General features: G+C 30.2%; 1 protein-coding gene across 2 annotated transcripts in view; it reads left to right on the top strand.

The window, feature by feature from the left end:
- The first annotated feature begins 2,061 nt into the window (after window positions 1-2,061).
- LOC142332940 (uncharacterized) overlaps window positions 2,062-24,298 on the top strand; it is an 87,673-nt gene continuing 65,436 nt past the window's right edge. The window contains exons 1-4 of one of the 2 annotated variants that reach the window (XM_075379653.1): window positions 2,062-2,237; window positions 12,577-12,633; window positions 17,453-17,488; window positions 22,747-22,794. In XM_075379653.1, the coding sequence (XP_075235768.1) occupies window positions 2,170-2,237; window positions 12,577-12,633; window positions 17,453-17,488; window positions 22,747-22,794 (209 nt within the window). In that variant the 5' untranslated portion in view covers window positions 2,062-2,169. The remainder of the gene's footprint in view (window positions 2,238-12,576; window positions 12,634-17,452; window positions 17,489-22,746; window positions 22,795-24,298) is intronic. The other variant, XM_075379652.1, reaches the window with a different exon arrangement.

Raw genomic sequence — 24,298 nt, 5'->3', positions numbered from 1 at the left:
TTATAACTTTATACTTTTTTTATTATACCCCCAATTTTTTAGTTCAGATAAGTATGAAGGTAGTGGATGTACTCTTGATTAGGACCGAGAAAGAAATATACAGTCTCTAACTTATTTTATTTTCTAATCTCAGTTCAATTTAAATTAAATAATCAATAATTAATTTTCATTTGGTAAGGGTTCCTAACAGACTCTGGGTCAGAGCTCTAAAGTGACTCGGAGGGTGGTTGGCGGGGATAAATTTCAATTATTTGGTTGTAGATTACTAAACGGATTGGCTAAGCCTTTTTCTAAAAGTAATTGTTGATAATGCAGCAAAAAAAAATTGTTTGGATTTACGCAATAAGTTATTATATATTTTTTTAGAGTAGAGAATTCACAAATCTGTTAAGGGCGCTTGTAGTTATAATTTAATAATAAGTCGTATGTAAAAAAATATAAAAACCCATGTTCATAAAACACTATCACCCCAGTAAAAAATTACCGATGTAAATTTTTATTTCATATTCATGAGATAATCTCTGTGAATTTATATGTATACCAATAATAATGTTTTTATAAAATCAAATAGGTTTTTATAAAAATTCACGTTACTTTTTTTGTTGAGATAATAACGTTACTTTTTAAATAGAGAAATTGTTTAAACGTTTTGAGGATTTTGACGCTTAAAAAATTTGTTTTAAGTACATGTCTTGCTTCTATTCAATTACTACAACGGTTGAAACAGCTATTTGAAAGCCATGAAACTTAGCATAAATAAAGGTTATTTTATGTTTATCTGAAAATAAATAAATATATTTATAATATATCAATATTTCTAACTGTATATAAGATTTTATAATTACAAATAAAAAATTGAAGAAGATAATTATTCTTATAAATTTGTAAATATAAAATTTTATTTTTTTATTTTTATATAGGATCAGTTTATCCGGTGGTCCCGTTACGCGATTAATTTTTTAAAGAAATTGTCTCTCCCGCCAATATGAAATTTTCTTTCAATTTTCGTCACCGTCGACGACTTATACTTTTCAGTATAGCGTAATGTTATAATATATACCTTGTACTCGTTTGGGTATTTCAATAGTTTTTTCGAAAACTAAAGAAAGCTGAAGTAAACTTAAGGTAAAATATTATGAATATTTCAAAGTACCTTTACTCATGGTATTTTTCTACGTTTGTATTCTTATTTACATCGAGATACAAATGTATCGTATTTGCTTTGATGCTATTAATTTTTCCGCGTAAATTTAGCTCTATTCATAAAATAAAAAACCCTTTTAAGAAAAAAATAAAAACATTAATAAAATAATTCAAATAAGAAAAAAACATGTATTTATTCTTATTTACATATACTAATTTATACTATTCTTAAACAAATTTTCTATTTTTTTTTTTGTGAATTTTTAATAATTTATTTTAATGCGTTTATTTATTTTTGTAGAAGCCTTTCTTTTTTTTGTCTTTCTGTTTACACTTCGGGAATCACAGTCAGGTGTTACTTCAGAAATTGAATGATTATGATATGTATGAGTATAAATAAAATGTAGTCTTGTACGGTCTCAGGTCGACCATTCCTGAAATGTGTAGTTAATTGAAACCCTACCACCAAAGAACACCGGTATTCACGATCTATTATTCAAATCCGTAAATAACTATCCATAAAAATAACTGCCTTTACTAGGATTTGAACGTTGGAACTCTCGACTTCAAAATCAACTGATTTGCGAAGACGGCTTCACCATTAGACCAAGCCGGTGGATTTGTAGAAACCTATCTAGTTTTGAAAAATGTTTATTTATTTTTTAATTTAAAGATCGGGGACGAGGCAGATAGAAAAGCTGGAGAGTAAAGAATATATTTGTCTCCACCTTACATTTTTTTTAATTTTCAATTTATTAAAAACACGTATTGAAAAATAAAATAGTATACATTGCATGAAGTAGGGTGGGGGTATCCTGTGCCAAGTGTATCTCTTCTATTCGTAAGCGACATATTCAATCGAATGACGTCAATGTACGAGAATATATATATATATATAAGAGCATTAACAGCGCATATCTTTAGTATTGGAGTTAGCAGTATCGATCTATCTTGTATTCTGAATTGATAAGGTTATAAAATTTATACAATTATTCATTTTCTACGAAAAAGTTAAGAGTTTTGAACATGCGAATCATAATCTACGTTATGAGCTTTTTTATCATCAGTGCGGAGAAAGCATATGATGAAAAAGAGTAAGTACTTTAAAGATCTGTGTATTTGTGTGTGCGTTTAGAATTATTGAACTGAAAATATTCTTATAATATAAGAAGTATTTAAAAATTACTTTAAAATAATTTAATTCTAAATACCTGGCCTGTGTATTTTGGTTAATCAGAAAGAGAAAGCAGAATACTCAAGATTTATCAAAAGATTATTTTAGTTGTAGTTTGAATGTAGTTTAAATAGGATTGTCTTAATAGCTTTAATAAATATGAAAAAAGTTTAAAAAAAATAAATTCAAAAAAAAATTAATTTAAAAGCAATACAAACTTAAAAAAAAAAAAAAAAAATACTTTTAGAATTCTAATTTAAATTTTGACTTATATTTAAGTTTTCACCAGTAATTAATTTTTTGGTAGTTGTTATTTATTCGGCGCACTCTTTAAAGAAAAAAAAACAAAATTTAAAGAAGAATTTAAAAAAGTATTTTTAATAAATGAGGCATTTGAAAAAAAAAAAATTAATAATTGCTTATTTGAAACCTGTCTAATTTAATTTAAAGATGTTATTCTTTTTACATATTTTACTTGCTTTTTACTTAAAATTCGGGTAGGCCTGTAAAAGTTTAACAAAGGTCTTTGCATGAATCTGATAAGAAATAATTTTTACATTTCCGGCTGTTGTGAATAACAGACGGAAAATATTTTTTTGTTTAAAAAAACCTATTCGCTTCTTTTTTACTTTTATGCAATCCAATTTTTCTGGAATGATGGTTAAAAAAATTTATGAGCATATATATTTGTGTGTTGGCGCTATTTCAATTAATGTTTCATGTACAGTTTAATGTACGATAATTATATTATCATAATCTGTAACTATGATGCAAACATTAACAGAATTTAAATCGGTGTGTGAAAAATGCCTTGCTTCAGCTGGATTTTACTTCAGCTTTTTTAGACGAATAAAAAAAAAAATGTCGTCGGAAATGCAGATAGAAAATAAAACAACAAAAAATTTTTCAATATAAACCATTATTTTTCCTTAAAAAATAAGGTTTTTGTTAACATTTCTTCTCTTTTACTTGGGTGAGGGTTCTCAGTGTACAAAGAGTTTTGAAATCTTGTAAAAGGGTTGAAGATTACTCGTAAAATTGCAGTTTACAACATTTTCTAATCTTCCTTATTCCATTTTATCAATTAAATTCCTCTTTTAATTATCTTTAGTAAACTTTGATCTTTGCTTCCTTGTACGAGGTAAAAGAAGTATTGTGATCGCGATAAATTTCGGTTTTCAGATTTCAATGGAAATATCCATTTTGACTAGTTTCAGCGTGAAGTCTGTACGTATGTATGTATCTCGCATAACTCGAAAACGATTAGCAGTAGAATGTTGATATTTTGGATTTAGGACTGTTGTAACATATAGTTGTGTACCCAATTTTTGATTGCTATAGGAAGAATGTTAAAAATCAGATGGGTGGATAAAATGAAAAATGAAGAGGTGTTGCGACGAATTGATAAAGAAAGAAGCATTTGAAAAATTATAGTTAGAAGAAGAGATAGACTTGTAGGCCACTTATTAAGGCATCCAGGAATAGTCGCTTTGTTATTGCAGGGACAAGTAGAAGGGAAAAATTGTGCACCAGAATATGTAAAACAGATTAGTAGGGATGTAGGATCTAGGGAGAATACTGTAGTTGGAGATAGGGATAGGGAATCATGGAGAGATTCATCAAACCAGTCAAATGACTGAAGTCAAATAATTTAAAAAGCAATACAAACTTATTAAAAAAAAAAAAAAAAAAAAAAACTTTTTGAATTGTAATTTAAATTTTTACTATTATTTAAATTTGCACCAGTATTTAATTTTTTTTGTAGTTGCTGTTTATTCGGCGCACTCTTTAAAGAAAAATAAACAAAATTTAAATAAGAATTAAAAAAGTATTTTTAATAAAAGACATTTGCAAAAAATAATACATTTTTAAGAATTGCTTATTTGAAACCAGTCTAATTTAATTTAAAGATTTACTTTTTATTTAAAATTCGGGTAGGCCTGTAAAAGTTTAACCAATGACCTTCGCATTAATCTGATAAGAGATAATTTTTACGTTTCCGGCTGTTTGAATAACAGATGGAAAATAGTTTTTTCTGTAAAAAACCTATTCACTTCTTTTTTTACTTCTATGCGAATCCAAAATTTCTGGAATGATGGTTACAAAAATTTACGTGAAGTATATGTATTTGAGGGGTAGCGCTGTTTCAATTAATGTATCGTGTACAGTTTAATGTACGATAATTGTATTATCATAATCTGAACTATGATGCTACATTGGGAGAATTCAAATCGCCAAAAGAAAAATGCCATGCTTGAGCTAGAATTTACTTTAGCCTTGTTTTTTTAGATGAATAAAAACAATTGTCATCGAAAATGAATATAGAAAATATTACAACTGAAAATTGTTCCATATAAATCATTATTTTCCCCTTAAAAAAATAGGGTTTTTTTAAAATTTGTTCGTTTTTACTTGGGTGAGGGTTATCAGTGTACAAAGAATTTTCAAACCTTGTAAATGGGTTGAAGATTACTCGTAAAATTTACAACATTACAACAGCAGTTTACAACATTTTATAACCTTCCTTATTCCATTTTTTCAATTAAATTCTTCTTTCAATTATCTTCTAAGTATGTATCTCGCATAACTTGAAAACGATTAGCAGTATAATGATGATATTTTGGATTTAGGACTTGTAACATCTAGTTTTGTACCCCCTCCCCCTTTTGATTGCTATAGGAAGAATGTTAAAAGTCAGATTGGTGGATAAAGTGAGAAATGAAGTAGGCCACTTATTAAGGTATCCTGGAATAGTCGCTTTGATATTGCACGGACAAGTAGAAGGGAAACCTTTTGCAGGCAGGCAACGTTTGGAATATGTAAACAGATTAGTAGGGATGTAGGATGTAGGGAGAATATCGAAATGAAACGACTGGTAATTGATAGAGAATCTTGGAGAGATGCATCTTGGAGAGAGGAAACAGCAAATGAAATTTAAACGAGTAAGTCTGTCAAACAGACAACATTTTTATTCTGTTAATTTTTATAACAACATTTTTTGTATGTAAGCCATCTTCTGTAGAGCCAAATTTCACGGATAAATCTGTACAAGATGAAACATTTTTTTAAAAAGACTGGAGCAATTTTAACTAAAAACATTTTCTCCGTTGATTAATTACTTCCACTCTCCGATCATAAGCTTAGGTAAACGTTAGGTTTAGGTTCTGACATTAACTTTTATGTTTATCTTTTGACTCTCCTGTACTCGGTTCTGAATCACCAAGGAATAATGTAAAAAGAAACCTGCTCTACGGAATTCCACGGGCCTACTCGTACAATCTCCCCTGATATACGTCCAAATTATTGTGAAATCTCTGCTGCATACTATTAATTAACGCTTCATATTTAAATAATGAAGGGATTTTCATTACAGATCTTAACATAACGAAAACTTTATTTGATGTTTAAGATATTCAGCATATAATTATTATGTTCAGAATATAGTATTATGTTGCAATGTACGAACAGCGCATGAATCATATTAATCACAAACAATAACTTACATATTTATCATAAATTAGCTTGTGTAGCCGGTGTTGCTCGGGTTCATAATTTTTTCTAAGCCCTTCCAATTCTTTCTTAGAAAAATTGTCGGTAATTTTGGTCAACGAACACAAATCCACTTTGTATTCCTTCTTTTGGCTTCAGTCATTTGACTGGTTTGATGCAGCTCTCCAAGATTCCCTATCCAGTGCCAGTCGTTTCATCTTGGTGTACCCCCCACATCCGACACCCCTAACAATTTATTTTACATATTCCAAACGTTGCCTGCTGGAAATATTTTTCCTATATACCTGTCCCTCCACTATGAAAGCGACTATTCCAGGATACCGTAAGATGTCGCCTATAAGTCTGCCTATTCTTTTAACTATATTTTTGCAAATGTTTCTTTTTTCATCAATTTGCCGCAACACCTCTTCCATTGTCACTTTATCCATCCGTCTGATTTTTAACATTCTGCTATAGCAACGCATTTCAAAAGCTTGTAATTTTTTCTTCTCATCCAAGTTTCAATTCCATGTAAATCTACGCTTCAAATACACTTTCAAAAAAGTTTTACTGACGTTTAAATTTATTTTTGATGTGAACAATTGTATTTTTGACTAAAAACTTCATCCATCTTTAGTAATTCTACTTCCCATGTAATAAAATTCATCTACCTCCGTAATCTTTTCTCTTCATGTTTTTATATTCGGTGGTCCATCTATTGTTTCTACTACATTTCATTACTTTTGTTTTTGCTTATTTTCATGCGGAAGTTCTTGCTTAGATCGTCATCCATGCCGTTCATTGTTTCTTCTAAATCTTTTTTACACTCAGCTAGAATTACTATATTATCAGCGAATCACAGCATCTTTATATTTTCACCTTGTACTGTTACTTCGGATCTAAATTGTTCTTTAACATCATTAACTGCCAGTTCTACATAAAAACTAAAAAGTAACGGAGATAGGGAACACCCTAGTCAGACTCCCTTTTTTAAAACGGCTTCTTTCCTATCATCTCCAATTATTAATCTTGCAGTTTGGTTCCTCGTAAATATTAGCAATAGTTCTTCTATCTCTGTAGTTAAATCCTAATTTTTTTTTAAATGCCGTACATTTTCATTTCAGTCTCTGTTATCGAATGCTTTTTCTAATTTTGTGAATGCCAAGTATGTTGGTTTTTTCTGTAATCTTCCTTCTACTTTAATCTGAGCTCTAAAATTACTTCATTGTCCCTATACTTTTCCTGAAATCAAATTGGTCTTCTCCTAATACTTCTTCCACTCTCCTTTCAATGCTTCTGTACAGAATTCTAGTTAAGATTTTTGATGCTTGAGTAGTTAAGTTAATTGTTCTGTATTCTTCACATTTATCTGCTTCTGCTTTCTTTAGTATCATAACTATAAAAAAATAAAATATACTACTTATATTTATGTAATTATTCCAATTATTTTATGCATCATTAAAAATAAATTTTCTAATTTTTAAAGACGCAATAGTAAAATAACTCAATTTGTTTACACGATCAATAAATATTCTTTATCAGATATTATGTTCTACGTTTTGGCACTTATCTTCATTCTCACACGTGTAACATAATAAGTATTTATTCCTTTATGGTCGGTACAGTGTACGTTCTAATAAAAAAGTTTACCAAGTTTTGAGGAAACTATAAGTTGCATATTGTACAATTATCTATATACTCACATTTATTTAGGGTATTATTCAAATATCATCTAGAAATTTGTTTTTCGAAATCTTTAACAGGACTATTAACCTGTATAATTAAATACCATTTTAAAAAATATATGGACTGCGCAGGGCATTGTGACGATTGTCTACAATTCGAATTATGAATTGTTCAGAATCCAGTAATTTGTGGTGTTTATTAAAATCCTCTAACTTCCTTCCCTTTTCTGTGGCTAGCATTTGTTTTCCGTTCCGATTTGCTTGCATTTAATATCTTCTGATTTGATTGTAACAATCGTAACAGAGTGCATTACCACGTTGGATATCCGGCATCATCTGCCGTAGCATAGACAGTCTACGAATTGATATTTTAATTAACCACGAAAACAATCTTTTGCAACTGGCATTTCTTAAATGCTGTACTTCCAATTCCGTTCCAATATAACGGTTAAAGAGTAGATTTTTCCTATTGAAATAGATCGTTCACAACTCTATATTTTGCTTTATGTAATTATTCGTTACACAAAGGTGCCCTGATTTCGGATGCGTATAAAAAAAACTGAATCCACCATCAAATGAAAATCGTATTTTTCTTTAACCAGGAATGTGATTTAGCTCCAAACATAACCTATAATTTCATAAATTAATGTTTCACTTACCAACAATTTTAAAAGTATATATCCGAGTACTTTCGGAGCCGTTATTTCGTCATCAAGAAATAAAATTAAATTGTACCTCAATAAGAGTGTAACGTCATGTTTGTAAGAGGTTTGCGTTTTTTATGAAATAGAGTTAATATTAAATGAAATCTTACCAACCTATTAATAATTAATTATTATATAATTTGTTTAAAGGATATCATTATCGAATTTGACCTGTTCATTCATCAATTTATTCTTATACAAATATATATAAAATTTTTCTAATAGTCTGGTTTCTTGACGACTGACTATTATGAACGTAATAATTTTACTTTAAATATAATTATGCATTTGAACTTGAATTAACATATTTTGGGAAATCCCTGATGATGGAGTAACGGCTTCGAAAGTAATCTGGTATATACTTTTAAAATTGTTGCTAAGTGAAACATTAATTTATATAGTTGTATTATAACTAACGGTGGCAAATGCTTAGTTAAATAACCTAAAATAGTCGCCGTTCCAAATAATAGCTTTTTTAATCATATAATCAACATTCTTATAAATCATTCCTGATGATAAAAAAGTACTTTTAAGTATTTTTATTTATCAAGTCTTTCAATTTCTCCATTTTTATAGGCTTCATTTCTTTACATTTTTCCTCTATGTCAAAAGATAATTGACTTCGTCTTCACATTACTTACAATTATTTTTAACATATAAGCACTGTGCTAATACTGCCACTTAAATGTGTTTTAATTTTTATGAGTTAGAAAGGATGACAAGATAATAAAAAAAATTAATCAAATTTGCAACATTCTCTTCAAAAACTTACGCTAATCTTATGTAAATAATGGAAATAACAAGGGTGAAATATAGCCGCCCTGAAAATTTTTTTTTTAGCTGAATTTAATCGCTATTTAAGGTTATTTTAACTTAGATAAGTAATCTTTTTTAAATATTTACAATTTTATAATTTGCACCGATGCTGAATAATTTTAAAAATAACTTATTCTTATTTCTAGTATGAAATGCGGTTTTAAAAATAAACAAATACAGCGATTAACTTTTTTGTCATTTACCTAAGTTTAATATTAATCAAGGGACTAAGAAGCAAAATATTATCGATGTATTTTTTATCATACCTAAATCCACTCTGCTTCTACGGCAAAATTTTCCTGTTTTCCACCACCGTGTCTGTCTCCTGATTAGAACAAATGTAAAGTACTTGACAATAGTTTTTACCAAGAGCGATCCCTCTCTAGTTAATAGGATCGGTTTTATCTCTTACTTTGACCTCTTTGACCAGCTCATCTAGAAAAATCTGATTTTGACACAGCATGACTTCCTTGGACGCTTATTAAATTACATATACACATTTTTTGCTGCACTTGGTTTAAACTTATTTAATTTGAAAGTGTGATACGATCCTCCAATTCTTTAATAAAGTGAATAGTAACATAATCGCTGAAATATTACTTTTTATTATCGACAAATATTTATCCAATTATTAATTCAACAATCTTACATGAAATATTAGAATAGAGTAAAAGTCCCTTTATTACTGATATTACTAGATCAGTATTATTCGTATCTTCTGAGTTACCGATTAACAAACTTTTCAGATTTCTGGTGTGTCGTATAAATAATAGTTAATAATAATTAAACTATTCCGATTAGTGAACTCCTGTATACTGGTTGCAAATGTTAATTATGACCTTACTGTGTAAAATATTCCGTCTGTATTATTGGATTGTTTGATGAATAATGAAAAATGAAAATGAAAGATAACATGAAGGAAGAAATATATCTCAAAAAAACAACAAGAAGGTGACTATGAAGAAGAAAACGTTAAGAACGGGGAAGAATAAAAAAAATTAAGAGATGATAAATTAAAAAAAAAAAGAAATAAATTTAAAAAAAAAGGAGAACTCTGATACGATCCAATGTGTCTTTTCCTTTTAAGATACAAATATTTAATTGATTAAAAGTTTATTTGGCTATAACTCTGGATCCATTGAAATTATGTACCACTTATTGAAAAGATCTGAATGAGGGCTTATTTATTCGGTTAAGAAAATCAAGTTCTTTTCGTATTTTGGGATTTTTTGGAGACTTTTGGTAAAGTCGATAGCAATAAAAAGGATCGCAATAACTAAATGTTATAACAGTCCTAAATCCAAAATATCAACATCCTGCGCCTAATCGTTTTTGAGTTATGCAAGATATATACGTACAGACGTCACGCCGAAACCAGTCAAAATGGATTCCGGAATGGTCAAAATGGAAATTTCCGTTGAAATCTGAAAACCGAAATTTTTCGCGATCAAAATACTACCTTTACTTCGTACAAGGAGTAAAAACACGCAGCCGATTTCAGTATTAAACAAATTTAGGACATATTGTCCTAAACCGGCATAATATTATAAATTTCACAGGATATTTGTTTTATATGTAGGGCCTTACCTCGTTTGCACCTTACAAGCACACTTTGGAATTACTCTACCTTAATTAATTTTTAAAACATTAACTAGTTAATATAATCCGAAGCCAAGATGCTAACAGGTATATAGACTATTCAGCCGGTATTTTTTTCTGTATTTTTCGGGGGAAAATATTATAATTTTTGTACAATATTAAAATTAGTTGCAAAATCACTTTAACGCACATTGTAAACGTGAAAGGTAAACAATTTTTTTAAACGATTTAACTTTTAAAAATGCTTTAATTACACTCTTTTTTGTTTAAAATTTAATTAATTAATAATAAAATAAAAAAAAATTATCCTTATTTCTGTCTGGCCATCTACGAATTACATATAACAATACTTTTTTTGGTTGTACTGTTCTCATTCTTCTTCACAGTCTTAGATTCTCCGAAATACTTCATTGAAACTATCGCTGCTTTTTTTCTCTTCTCTAAGTGGCCCGCTCCTTCTCTTCTGTTACGATCCTTAAAAACCTTCAAACTTTTATCTTTTTCTTTGAATTTCTACTGCAAAAAATTATTTGTTCTTTAATGTTCACCTCTACAATATTCTTTATTATTTTCTCCATCCAGTGATTTTTATGGTTTATATATATATATAGAAGTAGTTGAAGATAGTTTTAGTTAGGTTTCCTCCATCCATTCTGCATAAGTGTAAGAAGTAGTTTTGACTCCTTTTTCTCATTACATCTTCCATTTTGTACAATCCTTCACTTTGGGTCCAATAACTCGTCTTAATATTCTCCTCCCCCTAAATCTTAATCCATTTCATATGTCCAATACCGTTCAGAGAATGGAATTCAATTGCACGCAGTACTTCTGGTCTCACTCCTGTGCAATAATTACTTTTTTTATTTCTTTTTAAAAATTTATTTTTTGTTTTCTGTTATATGCTAGTCATAGTTACAGTTATATGTTAGTCTTCTTCCTAATTTCTTATTCTGCAGTGACCCTTTATTTTAGTTACTTAGCAAGGCACATTTTCCCAAGTACTGTACTTGAGTCCTTTCTTCGCTGTATTTCTCAGGGACAAATTCTCCGAGTATTTAAATTTTGAAAATGTTTTTGTTAAAGTATCCTTAATTATCTTTAGTGGTTTACTACCTATTCCAATTTCTAATATTTTGAATACCGATTCACGATTGCTTATCTCAGAAAAGATATATTGGCTTAATCTGTAAGGAAACTTTTCAGTGAAGCGGCATGAACGAGTATTAATGAGTAAATAATAAGTGCATATTTATGGTAACATGTTTATTTTAATTACTGTAATTAGAAAAACATTGTTTATCGCCAAATCAAAAACTTTTGCAGAGTTTGTTTTAGCGATCTGATTCTGAAGGCCTTCGATTAAATTTCTAAACCTATTCTCCCATGAATAATATTCAGAGGGCAAGATAGAGCAGCTTTGGCTATATCTCCTTTTCTTGAATTTTCGTTATTCCCACACTTTTTTCTTTGAGAGTGTTGTTCGTTCTTTTCATATGTTCAGTTTCTTCCATATGTTGATTGACAAAAATTAAAAAGTTCCATCATTATACGTTTTTTAAATTAAAAAAAAAGAAGAAATTAACATATCGTAGAAATTTGTACAGCTTTAGAAAGATTTCGGTTTTCTTTGTTAGCTAATATTTATTGTTTAACATACGCAGCAATAACGAAAAAGATTTTTCATGTAAATATAACAAATTAACATTAATATTGCTACAAAAGTTAAAGTAGAAGTTCTACAATTCTCTTAATACTGATAAATCTCATAATATGAAAACAATTACAATTAAACCATGGGAAATATTTCCCAAGGTTATGGAATAGTTTCCGATGTATTGTTTATGTTGATATCGTTAATGTAAGCTAATAAATATTACGTAGTAATTACAGATTTAAAAAGTAATACATTTACTTGTTAAAATTTCAGCATATTTATAAAAAACCTTTTTACTTTTTTACATTTCAGGCTATTTAGACCTGAAACGTATGTTCACCATGCAAAATACGCAAATCTTCAAGCGAGGTATTTATAATATATATATATATATATATATATGTGTGATATATATAATCCATCTGTTCATTGTTATCTATATTTTTATAAATTGTTGTTTATATTATATCATCGGCAGTAGACCATGTAATCGAATAGTACTTTTTTAATTTCAAGGTATGCCCGCTGCGATTAAATGTAAAAAAATGTTCACACTATGTTTACAAAACAGCTTTACAATAAACAAATTTTAGGATTAGTACGTGTGTTTACTTTCAGTTTGCTTAATTTAATTACGATTTTGAATTACATATTATAAACGAATTATACGAAGGATATCTCTGAAGTAAAAACCGCAGGGAAATTTATCTTCTTAAGGTTGGTGAACGTGTGTCGTTCATGGACACGCTAATAACGTACACACTGCATTGGTATTTGTAAGTTGTCGCGTTGTAGTATCTTTGATTAGGTGTAAGTAATTACGCTATAAAATGAAAATCGATGTTGTCGCCGACTGTGAAATACATGGTCATACGTTTTTTAAACCAATAAAAGTTTAGGCCGGTTGAAATTCATAGGCAGTTGGTTGCTGTGTACGGTAATAATGTAATGAATGAAAGAAATGTCCGAAGTGATTTAGAAATAACAGATTTAATGCGCACGAAGAAGAGCATTAGGAGAGGTCCCGATAATCACCGAGGACTTTTGAATTGGTTCAATGATGAAATCACAAAATATCGTCTCTCAACGATTTCCGACCTGGCCCTTCTTTTTCCTAATGTTTCAAGAGCTGTTACCGGTCGCATTGTTGACGATAGTTTAGGCTTCAGAAAGATTTTTGCACGTCGGGTGTCGCACATCTTAACGGAACGTCACAAAAAAATCCGAATAGGATCTGTTTCGGAATTTTTGATGCGCTATGTAGAATAAAGTTATGAGTTCCATAATTCAATTGTTACCGGCGATGAAATTTGGACTTCTTATTACTCTCCAGAGAGGAAACGGCAGTCAAGTGAATGGCGTCATCCTCAATCACCAACCAGACCGAAAAAAGTACAGCCACAGCCGTTTGGACGCAAACTGATGGCTACAGTTTTTGGGATCGGTTTGGCATACTGCTGATCGATTTCATGCCGCGCGGAACAATTATAATTGCAGAAGCCTACTTCGAAACCCTACATAAGTTACGGCGCGCCCTTTAAAATCGGCGAGGTGGGCGGCTGACCGACGGCGTCATCCTGCTGCACGATAACGCACGTCCACATGTTGCACATGTCCACATCTAGAATATTTGGATGGGAAGTTTACGATCACCCACCATATAAGTCCGGACTTAGCTCCTTCTGATTACCATTTGTTGGGGAAATTGAAAGAATTTTTTAGTGGTAAGCGATTTGCGGGTGATGATGGACTTAAAAATACTGTTAATCAGTGGGTAAATGGACTGGCGGCAGAAGAATACGACGAGGGTATATTAAAGCTGGTGTATCGCTACGATAAATGACTTAATTCATGTGGCAATTTTATAGAAAATTAGTATAACGTATGTAGTTGAAGGTAAATAAAAAAATTTATGAAATTTTTCAGAATAAATTTATTTACAATGAAACGGTTTTTACTTTAGAGATAACCTCTCGTGTAATTAAAATACTACAATGATATAAAATATATACATATGAGTTTTAATATGTGTTTTGCTGTTTTAGAGAACTTTCTTTTTTTTTAAATGGATAATTGACAGAAAAATTAAGTTGAGGGATTAAATTAGTTAATACACCTTCATGACCCAAAATGTTGCTTGCAAAACTTTTTTGAAAGAAAGTTTTTGCAAGAAAAGTAAAAGTGTAAATTACGTATCTTCATTAAAATAATAAAGGAAAGCAAAGAAACGCTGTAAAGAGACCTTTACTGCACAGGTGATCCTGATTCCTTTAACAAGAGCTAATCATCCCTGAAATCAAGAATTTGCTTCAGTTTAATGCTTATGTTTTCTTAATTACTATTTTTCTTGAATTTTCATGAAAAACTTTTTTTAAATATTTATATATCATTTTATCATACTAATATATACAAGCATAGCCACACTTAACTTTGAATACTTAGAGTACATCATACTATGTTTCCGGTAATGCATCGTTATTCTGTAAAATTTCATTAGTAAAAAATTAAAATGACGAAAATAAAGAAAAAAATATGATTTTTTGACAATATTATTAAAAAAATAATAGATAAATTAATTTTAAAAAAAAGTGTATTTATTTAATGTCAGGAGTAGCTAATTATCAGCTTTCTTTGTTTTTTTTAAGAAATTCTTTTAGTATCACTTGATTTCAAACCATTCCAAAGAAACCTGACACGTCAAGTAGTTTGTCAGTAACTTACAAGTTTTCATTTTTTACTTATTGTAATTTGATGGTAACAAGTTACTTCAAAGTTTGACCAGCCACTGTTTCCTCACTAATCAATTTAACTAGCTCCGGATAGCCTCAATCGTTTTTTTAAGTACCCTTTAATAAATTTCCCACATTCTCTATCTTTACATTGAAAAATTTCTGATCTTTCATCTCATATAGCTCCCTATAAACCAAGGTAACATCAGCTAAAATGATAGTTATTAAGGAAACTATGAAAAATTGTTATCTTCAACATTAAAACCTTAAGGATAAAACTACTGAAATATATAACATCCATGAATGCATGTGACCTGTCAATTATATAACAAGTTTGTTCATTCTTTATTCGATTTGTTTCCAGAATACGGAAGATATATTCGGTAATAATTTAGCAAAAATTTATAAATTATTTCTGTTAATGATTTTATCTGTGAGAATTTCTAAATTCCCAAAAAATAATGATTATCCGTTTTTACATTTATTAAATAAAAAATACAAATCTTTTAAACGACATATATTCAATGCGTAAATTATCAGTTTCCACAGATCCAGTCAAGTATATAAACTGAACTAAATATATTCAGCTTTGATTCATATTCCCTCCGGTTTCAGTGTGTTTGTGTTGTTTTATGATTAGTGTACACAACATATCATAAATATGTAGGCATTTCATTTTGGTTATAGTAAGATACTGAGTGAGCAACATAAAACCGAACCCATAACGTAACCGCTGCGGAATCGGTAGGTTATGTTAGAATGAATTTTTATGCATGATACGAATAAATTAAATAAGAAAAACATAAAACGTAATTTAAATGTTGCATTTATTTACCTTATTGCAACAAAAGATGTGCACAATGAACATCCTGGGAATCGATGCACTTTTGTGCTCGACTGATCATATCGAGAGTCGTCTGACGCAAATTTTGTCAATTGCGTTGATTTCTCGTTGAATGTTCACCCTAATTTCATTAATATTATGGGAATTATAGGAATAAACTCTCTCTCCTTTCAGTAGTCCCAAGGTAAAAAATTACAAGTAGAGAACTCTGTCCATCAACAATGTTTTCGAGAAACCTGTTGCTATAATCAAGTCGTTTCGGTTTGTCTGTCTGCTTCGGTTGTTGCACAGTTGTAAAGCGGTACTGTTTCAATTTATTACCTTTCAGATAATACTTCAGAAGATGAATGAGGATGATATGTATGAGTGTAAATGAAGTGTAGTCTTGTACAATCTCAGTTCAGCCATTCCTGAGATATGCGGCAAATTGAAACCCAACCATCAAAGAACACCGCTATCCATGGTCTAGTAATCAAATCCGTGTAAAAATAACTGACTTTACACACAAACACAACTGCAATAAACAATATCGCACTGCAGCAAAATACTGTACTGACACGTAACATTCTGAGAAACGGCAGCAACAATCAGTAGTAACATATACATCCACTAGCCGCGCCAGTTGTGTGAGAGTCTTTCATAAGTAGTGCTCGGTAGCGGTTTCATAATGGGTTCGGTTTTATGTTGCTCATTCTGTATATTATTTTGAAAAATTATGGTAATGTGATAATTAGCGATTATATTTTAAACAACAGAGGAAAATTTAGTAAAATCTTGTAATATAATGATAGGAAATTTATTGTAATGCAATTAAGAAATTCTATAGCTTTTGAATAACGAAAATAAAAGCCAATTGTAAACTACAAATAATGCAGATTTCAATGAATTTATTGTTATCAGTGTACAAGTAATTCATCACAAAAGTAACACCACATTACAGCGTAGATAGATTTGATTTCCTTTTGACAGAAAATCTATGATCTCAGCGGGAATAGGTGTAAAACAAATTTTCTTTTTCTGCCCCAAAACGATCTAGAGATAGCCAAATTGCAGACAGTGTTGCCAGTTGTACATTTCCAGTAGTACTTGTAGTGCTTTCTAATGATTGACACTTCGAGGTCCCCTTATAGAGCAAGCTATACATTTCTTCGGTTAAAATTGTTATAAACAAATGTTCTACTTTATTCTTAAAGAACTCTAATTTCCCACCTCTGAAAATAGTTAGTGCATCTTTCGGCAGAATAGAGTATGAATTTTGTTTACGGTAATATAATTTTAGATTAGCATGCGGATTATTTTAGTAGTCTGACTTTAATTTTAAAGTACGAAGGATCTCAATTTATTACAAAATAAGCTAATAAAATATACTTATTATGTTGTGGTAGCAACATAGTGGAAGTTTTATTTTAATTATAAAACTTCTTTTTTCTTTTGAAAGCGATGGATGGATGTGTAAAAATAGCAAAAATATGTTTATTATTATGCTTATTTTGTAAATAATCATTATATATATGTATGTATATATATATATATATATATATAGTATATTTAAGATCACCTTTTTTAGATTACTATCGATCAGTATTAATTAATTAAATATTCACTTTTTTCACAGTTGTGATGCAGGTGTTACTAGAAAAGGAAATACAGGGTAAGTATTCAATGAGAGGTAGTTAATTTTATTTACTTTTTAAAGACACATGCACAAATAAGTTTTTAAATCTGTTATTTACTAAACAAAATGTTAACGGTTAGATACACATTTAAAACATAAAATCCATCTCTGTATAAAAACGATATGTCGTATTTAATCGCGACTAACATTCAGCTCAAAATCAATTACATAAATGAGAGAACGATTTAAAGCACCTTTTCTTAATTTTCAATGTCCAACCCTCATTTCTTTATTCATTACTTTTCCGCAAACTAAAAATAAATATTGCTTATTGTCAAACTATTTAAATTTGATAAAACTGCCGTAAATTTGTCCTCATCATTTATAATATTTTGAAGTAAATTTAATAAATTTCTCCTTCCAAAATTTTTCTCATTAAAATATTTATATCTTCCGGACGAATTTTTTAAATCGTGAGTATAGATAACGGTTATTAGCTGTCTCAAGGATCTTTAATCGATTTACCTTACCGCTGAATAGGTTAATGTATTCTGATTGATTCTCCAACATATAGCTCGATTTAGAGAAACGATCCAGAAATAACACCCGTTTGAAAATATCGAATTTAGTTGGTCCAATGCTCTGCGTAATTAAATATACCTGACAAGAAAAAATTATAGTAAGTATGGCAATAGCCCCAAGCAGGCGATTCCTACAAAGCCAGAGTAGCGTTAATCGTTTTCCGTTACACGTAATATTTCACAGGTTACTAGTTTTGTTTTACCGATAGTAAAACATATTTTAATAATGCGGTTTGGCTTCCTTTTTTTTTATGGGCGAAAAACGCCTGGGCGTTATCATCGCCGGGAGGTTTGGCATATTAAACTGTAAACGCAGATATGGATAATTCTTGTACGGAATTCTGTACAGAAGAATTGAGAAGAGAGTGGAAGATGTTAGCAGAAGACCAATTTATTTTCAGGAAAATTATAGTGACAAGGAAAGCAATGTTAGGCCTGAGATTAATAGTAGAAGGAAGATTAAAGTAAAACAAACCAACATACTTGGCATTTATAGAGCTACAAAAGGCATTTGATAACGTAGAATGGAATAAATTTTCAGCATTTAAAAAAACTTGGATGATCGGAGTACCTGAGAAGAAAGGATTAGAAGCTTTAGAAAAGCGGTGCTATAAGACAATGTTAAACATCAGATGGGTGGATAAAGTGAGAAATGAAGATGTGTGCAAATAGATGAAGAAAGAAGCATTTGGAAAAATATAGTTAAAAGAAGAGACAAACTTATAGGCCACATACTAAGGCATCCTGGAATAGTCGCTTTAAAATTGGAAGGACAGGTAGAAGGGAAAACTTGTGTAGGCAGGTAACGTTTGAAATATGTAAAACAAATGTTTAGGGATGTATGATGTAGGCGGTACACCGAAATGAAACGACTAGCACTAGATAGGGAATCTTTGAGAGCTGCATTAAACCAGTCAAATGACTGAAGACAAAAAAAATAAATAAATAAACGAATAAAATAACGTCGTGGAAATTGCTTTAAAAAATTCAATCCTTCCGACAATGTAGCACAACAGATGGACGGTCTTTCTGAATGACGAGCTGATGAGCAACTGCAATTGAGAAAAATAATTAAAATGCATTGGCTGTATAGAAAAAATTATTTTCAATGTTAATATGTAATTTAAAATAAATGAAATCAATTCGTAAAACGTACTTTAAAATAAAAGCATTCTACGAAATTTCATATAATGGATAGAAATGTAATGAATCAAGGTACAACTTTTTTTAAAAAGTTATTACAACCTTTACCAACTGCCATCTAATCTCAATATTAGGACTTTTATTTACATTTGTCTACTTACTGCAATGTAATAATAATTTTTCCTGATTCTTACGTATATTTTTACAAGCATGAACCACTAAGTTTTTAAAGATTTTTGCTAAAATAGTAGCTAATTTTTCAAAGCCGATAGTCAAAAAACTAATAGCGTCATACAGTTAGCATCTCTTGCACCTGAAACTAAGCAGATTAATAAAGTTGCCCTTCTTAAATTGATAATCAGAAATTACAATAACACAAATTTTATTATTCAAACTACATTGCAGGTTGCTTCAGAAATTTCTGAGGCATAAGAAAGGGCTCTTAGAGCATTGTTTGGTGCCCATGAATGTGAATGTTGTAGTCTGATATTTAGTATTGTAACAACACCGGTATAATGGACATGAACAACGGATCCCTACCAATTAAGAAGAAAGTAGTAGAAAATATTATAATGAAAGGAATCCTAAAAAGATGTAAAAGAAATCCTTTAACTAAAGGTAACAATTTGTTTAACAACCGTCTCTTGTAATACTGCCCTTTGATACACCTAAATAGATGTTCCATTAGAAGAGTTACTGGACTCAGATTATGAATTCATTGGAACGAAAGGGCTCGGGTGATGTGGGTCACGCTTCGATGTGGGTCCGGTCCAGTGGCTAAAGAGGATAGGAGTATAAAATACTCCTAACCGGGCAAGACGTTGAAGTCAGTCTAAGCGAGATACTATGATGTCAGTCTGCGAGATGAAGTTCTGCGAGATGTGAGTCGCGAAGGGAGTCTGCGAGAGAGTGCTACGATAAAGGAGTTATCCGAAATCGACGCGATTAAGGTGACGTTACAAGTAATTCCAGTACACGAAAACTAGAGATGGTTCGATGAGATACTGAAAGACTATAAGTGGAAGAGGTAATGTATTAAATTTCAATCAGAAATTGTTAGGGTAGTTTTATTGATGAGCAGCAAAGTTATTTGCAGTGAAAAAACTTTATACTTGTCTTATCTATTGTTCTATTGTTAATACAAAACTAATGGTTAAAAAAGTTAAGACTAGCGGTCATGCTAATATTAATTTGTCAATGGGACTAAATTCTGCTTTTAATTATTTATGTACCTGTAAATAAATCCTGACGATTACTTTAAATTCTCTTTTGTATGTAATCACGGCCTATTAATATTATAATAATAATAATTATTATTATTATAATTATTATTTTATGTATTATATTATTTCATAATAGATATTATATTACTATTATTATTGTTATTGTGATAATTACGATTATCATTTCTTAGTTATTGATATTTATTATAATTATTGTTTACTGTTGCAATTATTGTAATTATTATTACTATTATTGATTTGTCTTGTTTTAATTATTTTTTAAACCAATAAATTGGTTTAAACCAATAAATTAAAAAAATATTTTCAACTGTCAATCTCTCAGTATCTTGATAAAGGGCGAACTAGCTACAGTATATTAAAAATGTTAACTTATTTGTATGTTCACATGTATATAAATAAGTCTTTTATTCAGCCACTTCTATTAAACCGGGCAACAAACATGTTTTCATATAACTCAACACTATATATAAGATTACGATAAAATGCCTCATTATCCTTCTATTGCAATTTGTAAAAAAACATTACCCAACCGTTTAAAACATCTTCCCACCGATTTACCTAAAACATAATTAACAGACATTTTTTACAGGAACAATATTACTCTTTCGATTAATTAACAAGTACGGTTAATTTAACACTTTATAAACTCCCTAAATTTTCTCATCTCAGTATAACATGTACATAAATATGTGTTCAAATAATTTTAGTTGTAATTTTATAAATATTTTATATATTTAGTATCCCGCCTATTTATTTTAAAATTATTTCATTAGTTTATATTTAACAAAATTAATGTTGGCTGCAAGTACATTCATTTTTTTAAAAATTAATTTGCATTTTATGATGCGGGTCTGATCAAGATTTTATCACGTTATCCTTTGAGCGACCCAGACAGATGCTGATTCAGTTCCTTTGTATTTATTGAGTAGCACATGAATCTGTTTCTGACCTACATATGTGTTAATAATAGCGTTTTATTATGAAACCGTCAGAATAAAAAATTTATTTATTTCATGTAGGAATGTAATGTTAAATAATTTTATCCTTCTTATCCCCGTACTCTCTATTTCCCTCAGGAAAATTAAATATTTAAATACTGGTATGTTCAAGGAATTCTATTTTTCGAAACACAGCTGTTTTCAGGAGTAAGCAAGAGATTTAATGGTGCCTAAAAAGAAATTCTTTATTACTTTCTACGTTGGGGATTAATGATCAAGTGTTTCACACTGATTCAAATCATTTAATGTTAAATTTTAGTTTAATCTTAACGAGATCACGAAACAAAATTTATTAGACTACAAAATTAGAGAGATTGACGTAACCTCTTGAAAACAAGTTCACTTGCCAAAAACAAAAAATATTTGTTAATTAATTTAAATCAGTAAGGTTACTTTTTTCTTATTTCGCTTCACCACCCGGCCAGACCCACAGTTAAGTATAACACAACCCGAGGATGTGTCCCATACTCTAACGATCCTCCCCGTCTACCCGCTTTACGTCCGGTTGGACAGGTCGACTAGCCGGTAGGATCTTGTCTTTTACCTTTTTTGCTCTATCTCTAACTTCTGGAGAGGAGCTACTAGGCCTAACTATGTCGATCCTGTTCCCCCCTCATCACAAGTTAAACCCCATCAGGATTTGAAACCCGTCCTGTAATGTAGGGGTGGCGATCGGAAGCATCATAAGACGGGCGTCTTCCCCTATGTGGTTGGGATGTTCCCTCACTCCGGAAGCCGCGACTCAGTCTTTATGCCCTCGCCTCTAGAGGAGAAACCCCAAGATGGGGTGTCCCCACCGGGACTGTGGTCTTTTAGCTTTTAGCTCGGCGGCTCTGGAGTATCCGAGCCTAATAGCCACTGCCCACCCGTGCAAGCACTGGCGAACAGCAAAACTCGACGAGTCTGTCCGTCATCCCCTCGCATTCCTCTCTTTTTCCCGTATCGTGTTTGTTATGAATCCAGTTATGTAGCTTAAGTTTATTTTTATGGTATCAAAATGTTTTTTTCAAATATACCTCTTTAGTCTACTTTGATATTAGTCTAATTAATGATTGATGGCTTTATTTTCATTACTTTTTAAAATTTATCTTATCAACACTGAAATTTAAAGCGTTATATATTAATAAATTTAAATCTACCCAGCAGTTGCCTTACAAGGTATCTGACCATTGTAATAAAGCTCGCTAAACTTGAATGATGTCTACCGCATACTCTATTACTTCCTTAATGAATGTCAAAGTGTACTCAAAACCATATTAAATTTAAATGATTGATAATTAGGTTATTGGATTAAAATTTTATTAATAATGATTGTCAATTAATTACAGTTATATTAAGGAGGCGTATTATGACTTTAATGTATCTTGTCTATCAGGGTGAGTATATATACTTAAACTACTATTTACTTTATTTATTTATTTTATTTTATTTTACTTTATTTTATTTATTTTTTGTTTTAAAGTAATTATTGTTTATCTTTTATTATTTAATTGTTATTCTAGAAAATAGTTAATTAGGAATTTTATTGATTTGTTTTTTCTTAGAATGTTAAATGACTAAGGTAGTCAATTTTTTGAACAAGTATGATTGAAATAGCAATAAGAACTTTCATGCTCTGATACTAAAATAACTTTAAGATATATATGTCTCATAGTATTAATGTATATGACTATATCACTTGAATCAACAGTACAAATAGCAGTAATATATTAGTTTGCATAAAAGCAGTCCTATTTGCTATTTATACAAGACTAGAAAATCAAATCGAAGATGATCAATCATGTATTTCCTTCAGAAGACATTATTAACAATGCAAGTCATTCAGTGACAATAGAAAGAAGTAGAAGAGCTTCTTCAGAAATGACAACAAATGATTATTAAAAATTTCTAAAAATTTTAATAATGTGAGAGTAGAAAAATAAATCAGTTCTCTGGTTTTTGCAGCCTCAACCTAAAAATAAGAGATCTATTCTGTTCTTACTATAACAGAATAATTTGTACAGAAGTAAAGCATAAAGTTAGGTCATTAAGTCTGTATAATAACTTGCAATGAAAAACAATAGTGACATTCAAGCTTTATCCATCCATCATAGATGTGGATGAAGCATATTTTCATTTTGAAAAATAATGGTAAACATTCTGAATTTATAGATAATATGATACCTTGCCTTTCGAACTAAAAACTGTCACTCCTCAATAGCATGCCATAATTTTAAAACGTACATTAAATGTTTCCAAGAACAGAATCACCCAATTCACAGTTAGCTTCCTGTCACAACAATGTTTACCTTTACATACTGAAACTATAAGTTTAAGCTTATAAGCTTAAACTTATAGTTTCAGTACTTAGGAAGAAACTTATAGATTCTAATAAAGAAGATATTCTAATAAAGAAGATAGAAGCTAATAAGCTTCCTATGTACTGAATCATGTGCATTGCAGACTCAGAAGTTTGCACGGATTGGTAGATTTTAGAGCGAGGTTGGTCTGCATTTTCATAGGTGATGAATGAAGAAAACGCCTTGTTGCATGTTGAATAATGGTTTAATGAATTTTTGTCTTGAGAGTTAATGAAATGAATTGTAACCTAACGTATAACTTCACATATAAAAATAAAAAATATAAAATTAAATAAAACAGTAAAGCTAATATTCTTCCGAACAAAGAATAGAGTCCATCCGTACTAAGAGTATGACGTGACCGACTTGGATCTGATTCGAGCGCCGATTACTAGTAACTATGAGTAAAACTGATTGTCCATCCGAACAAAATGAAAAATGCGACCGCAAAGCGCGGGATTCCAACGTAGAATTCAAGTACGTCTTAACTTTCCGGCTAGCGTTAGCGTCCACTAGATTGCACCACCGGACGGCTCGATAT

The sequence above is a fragment of the Lycorma delicatula genome, chromosome 12 (assembly GCF_047948215.1).
Source record: "Lycorma delicatula isolate Av1 chromosome 12, ASM4794821v1, whole genome shotgun sequence".
In the NCBI taxonomy this organism is placed as follows: Eukaryota; Metazoa; Arthropoda; class Insecta; order Hemiptera; family Fulgoridae; genus Lycorma; species Lycorma delicatula.
This window is presented reverse-complemented; position numbering and strand designations above follow the sequence as displayed.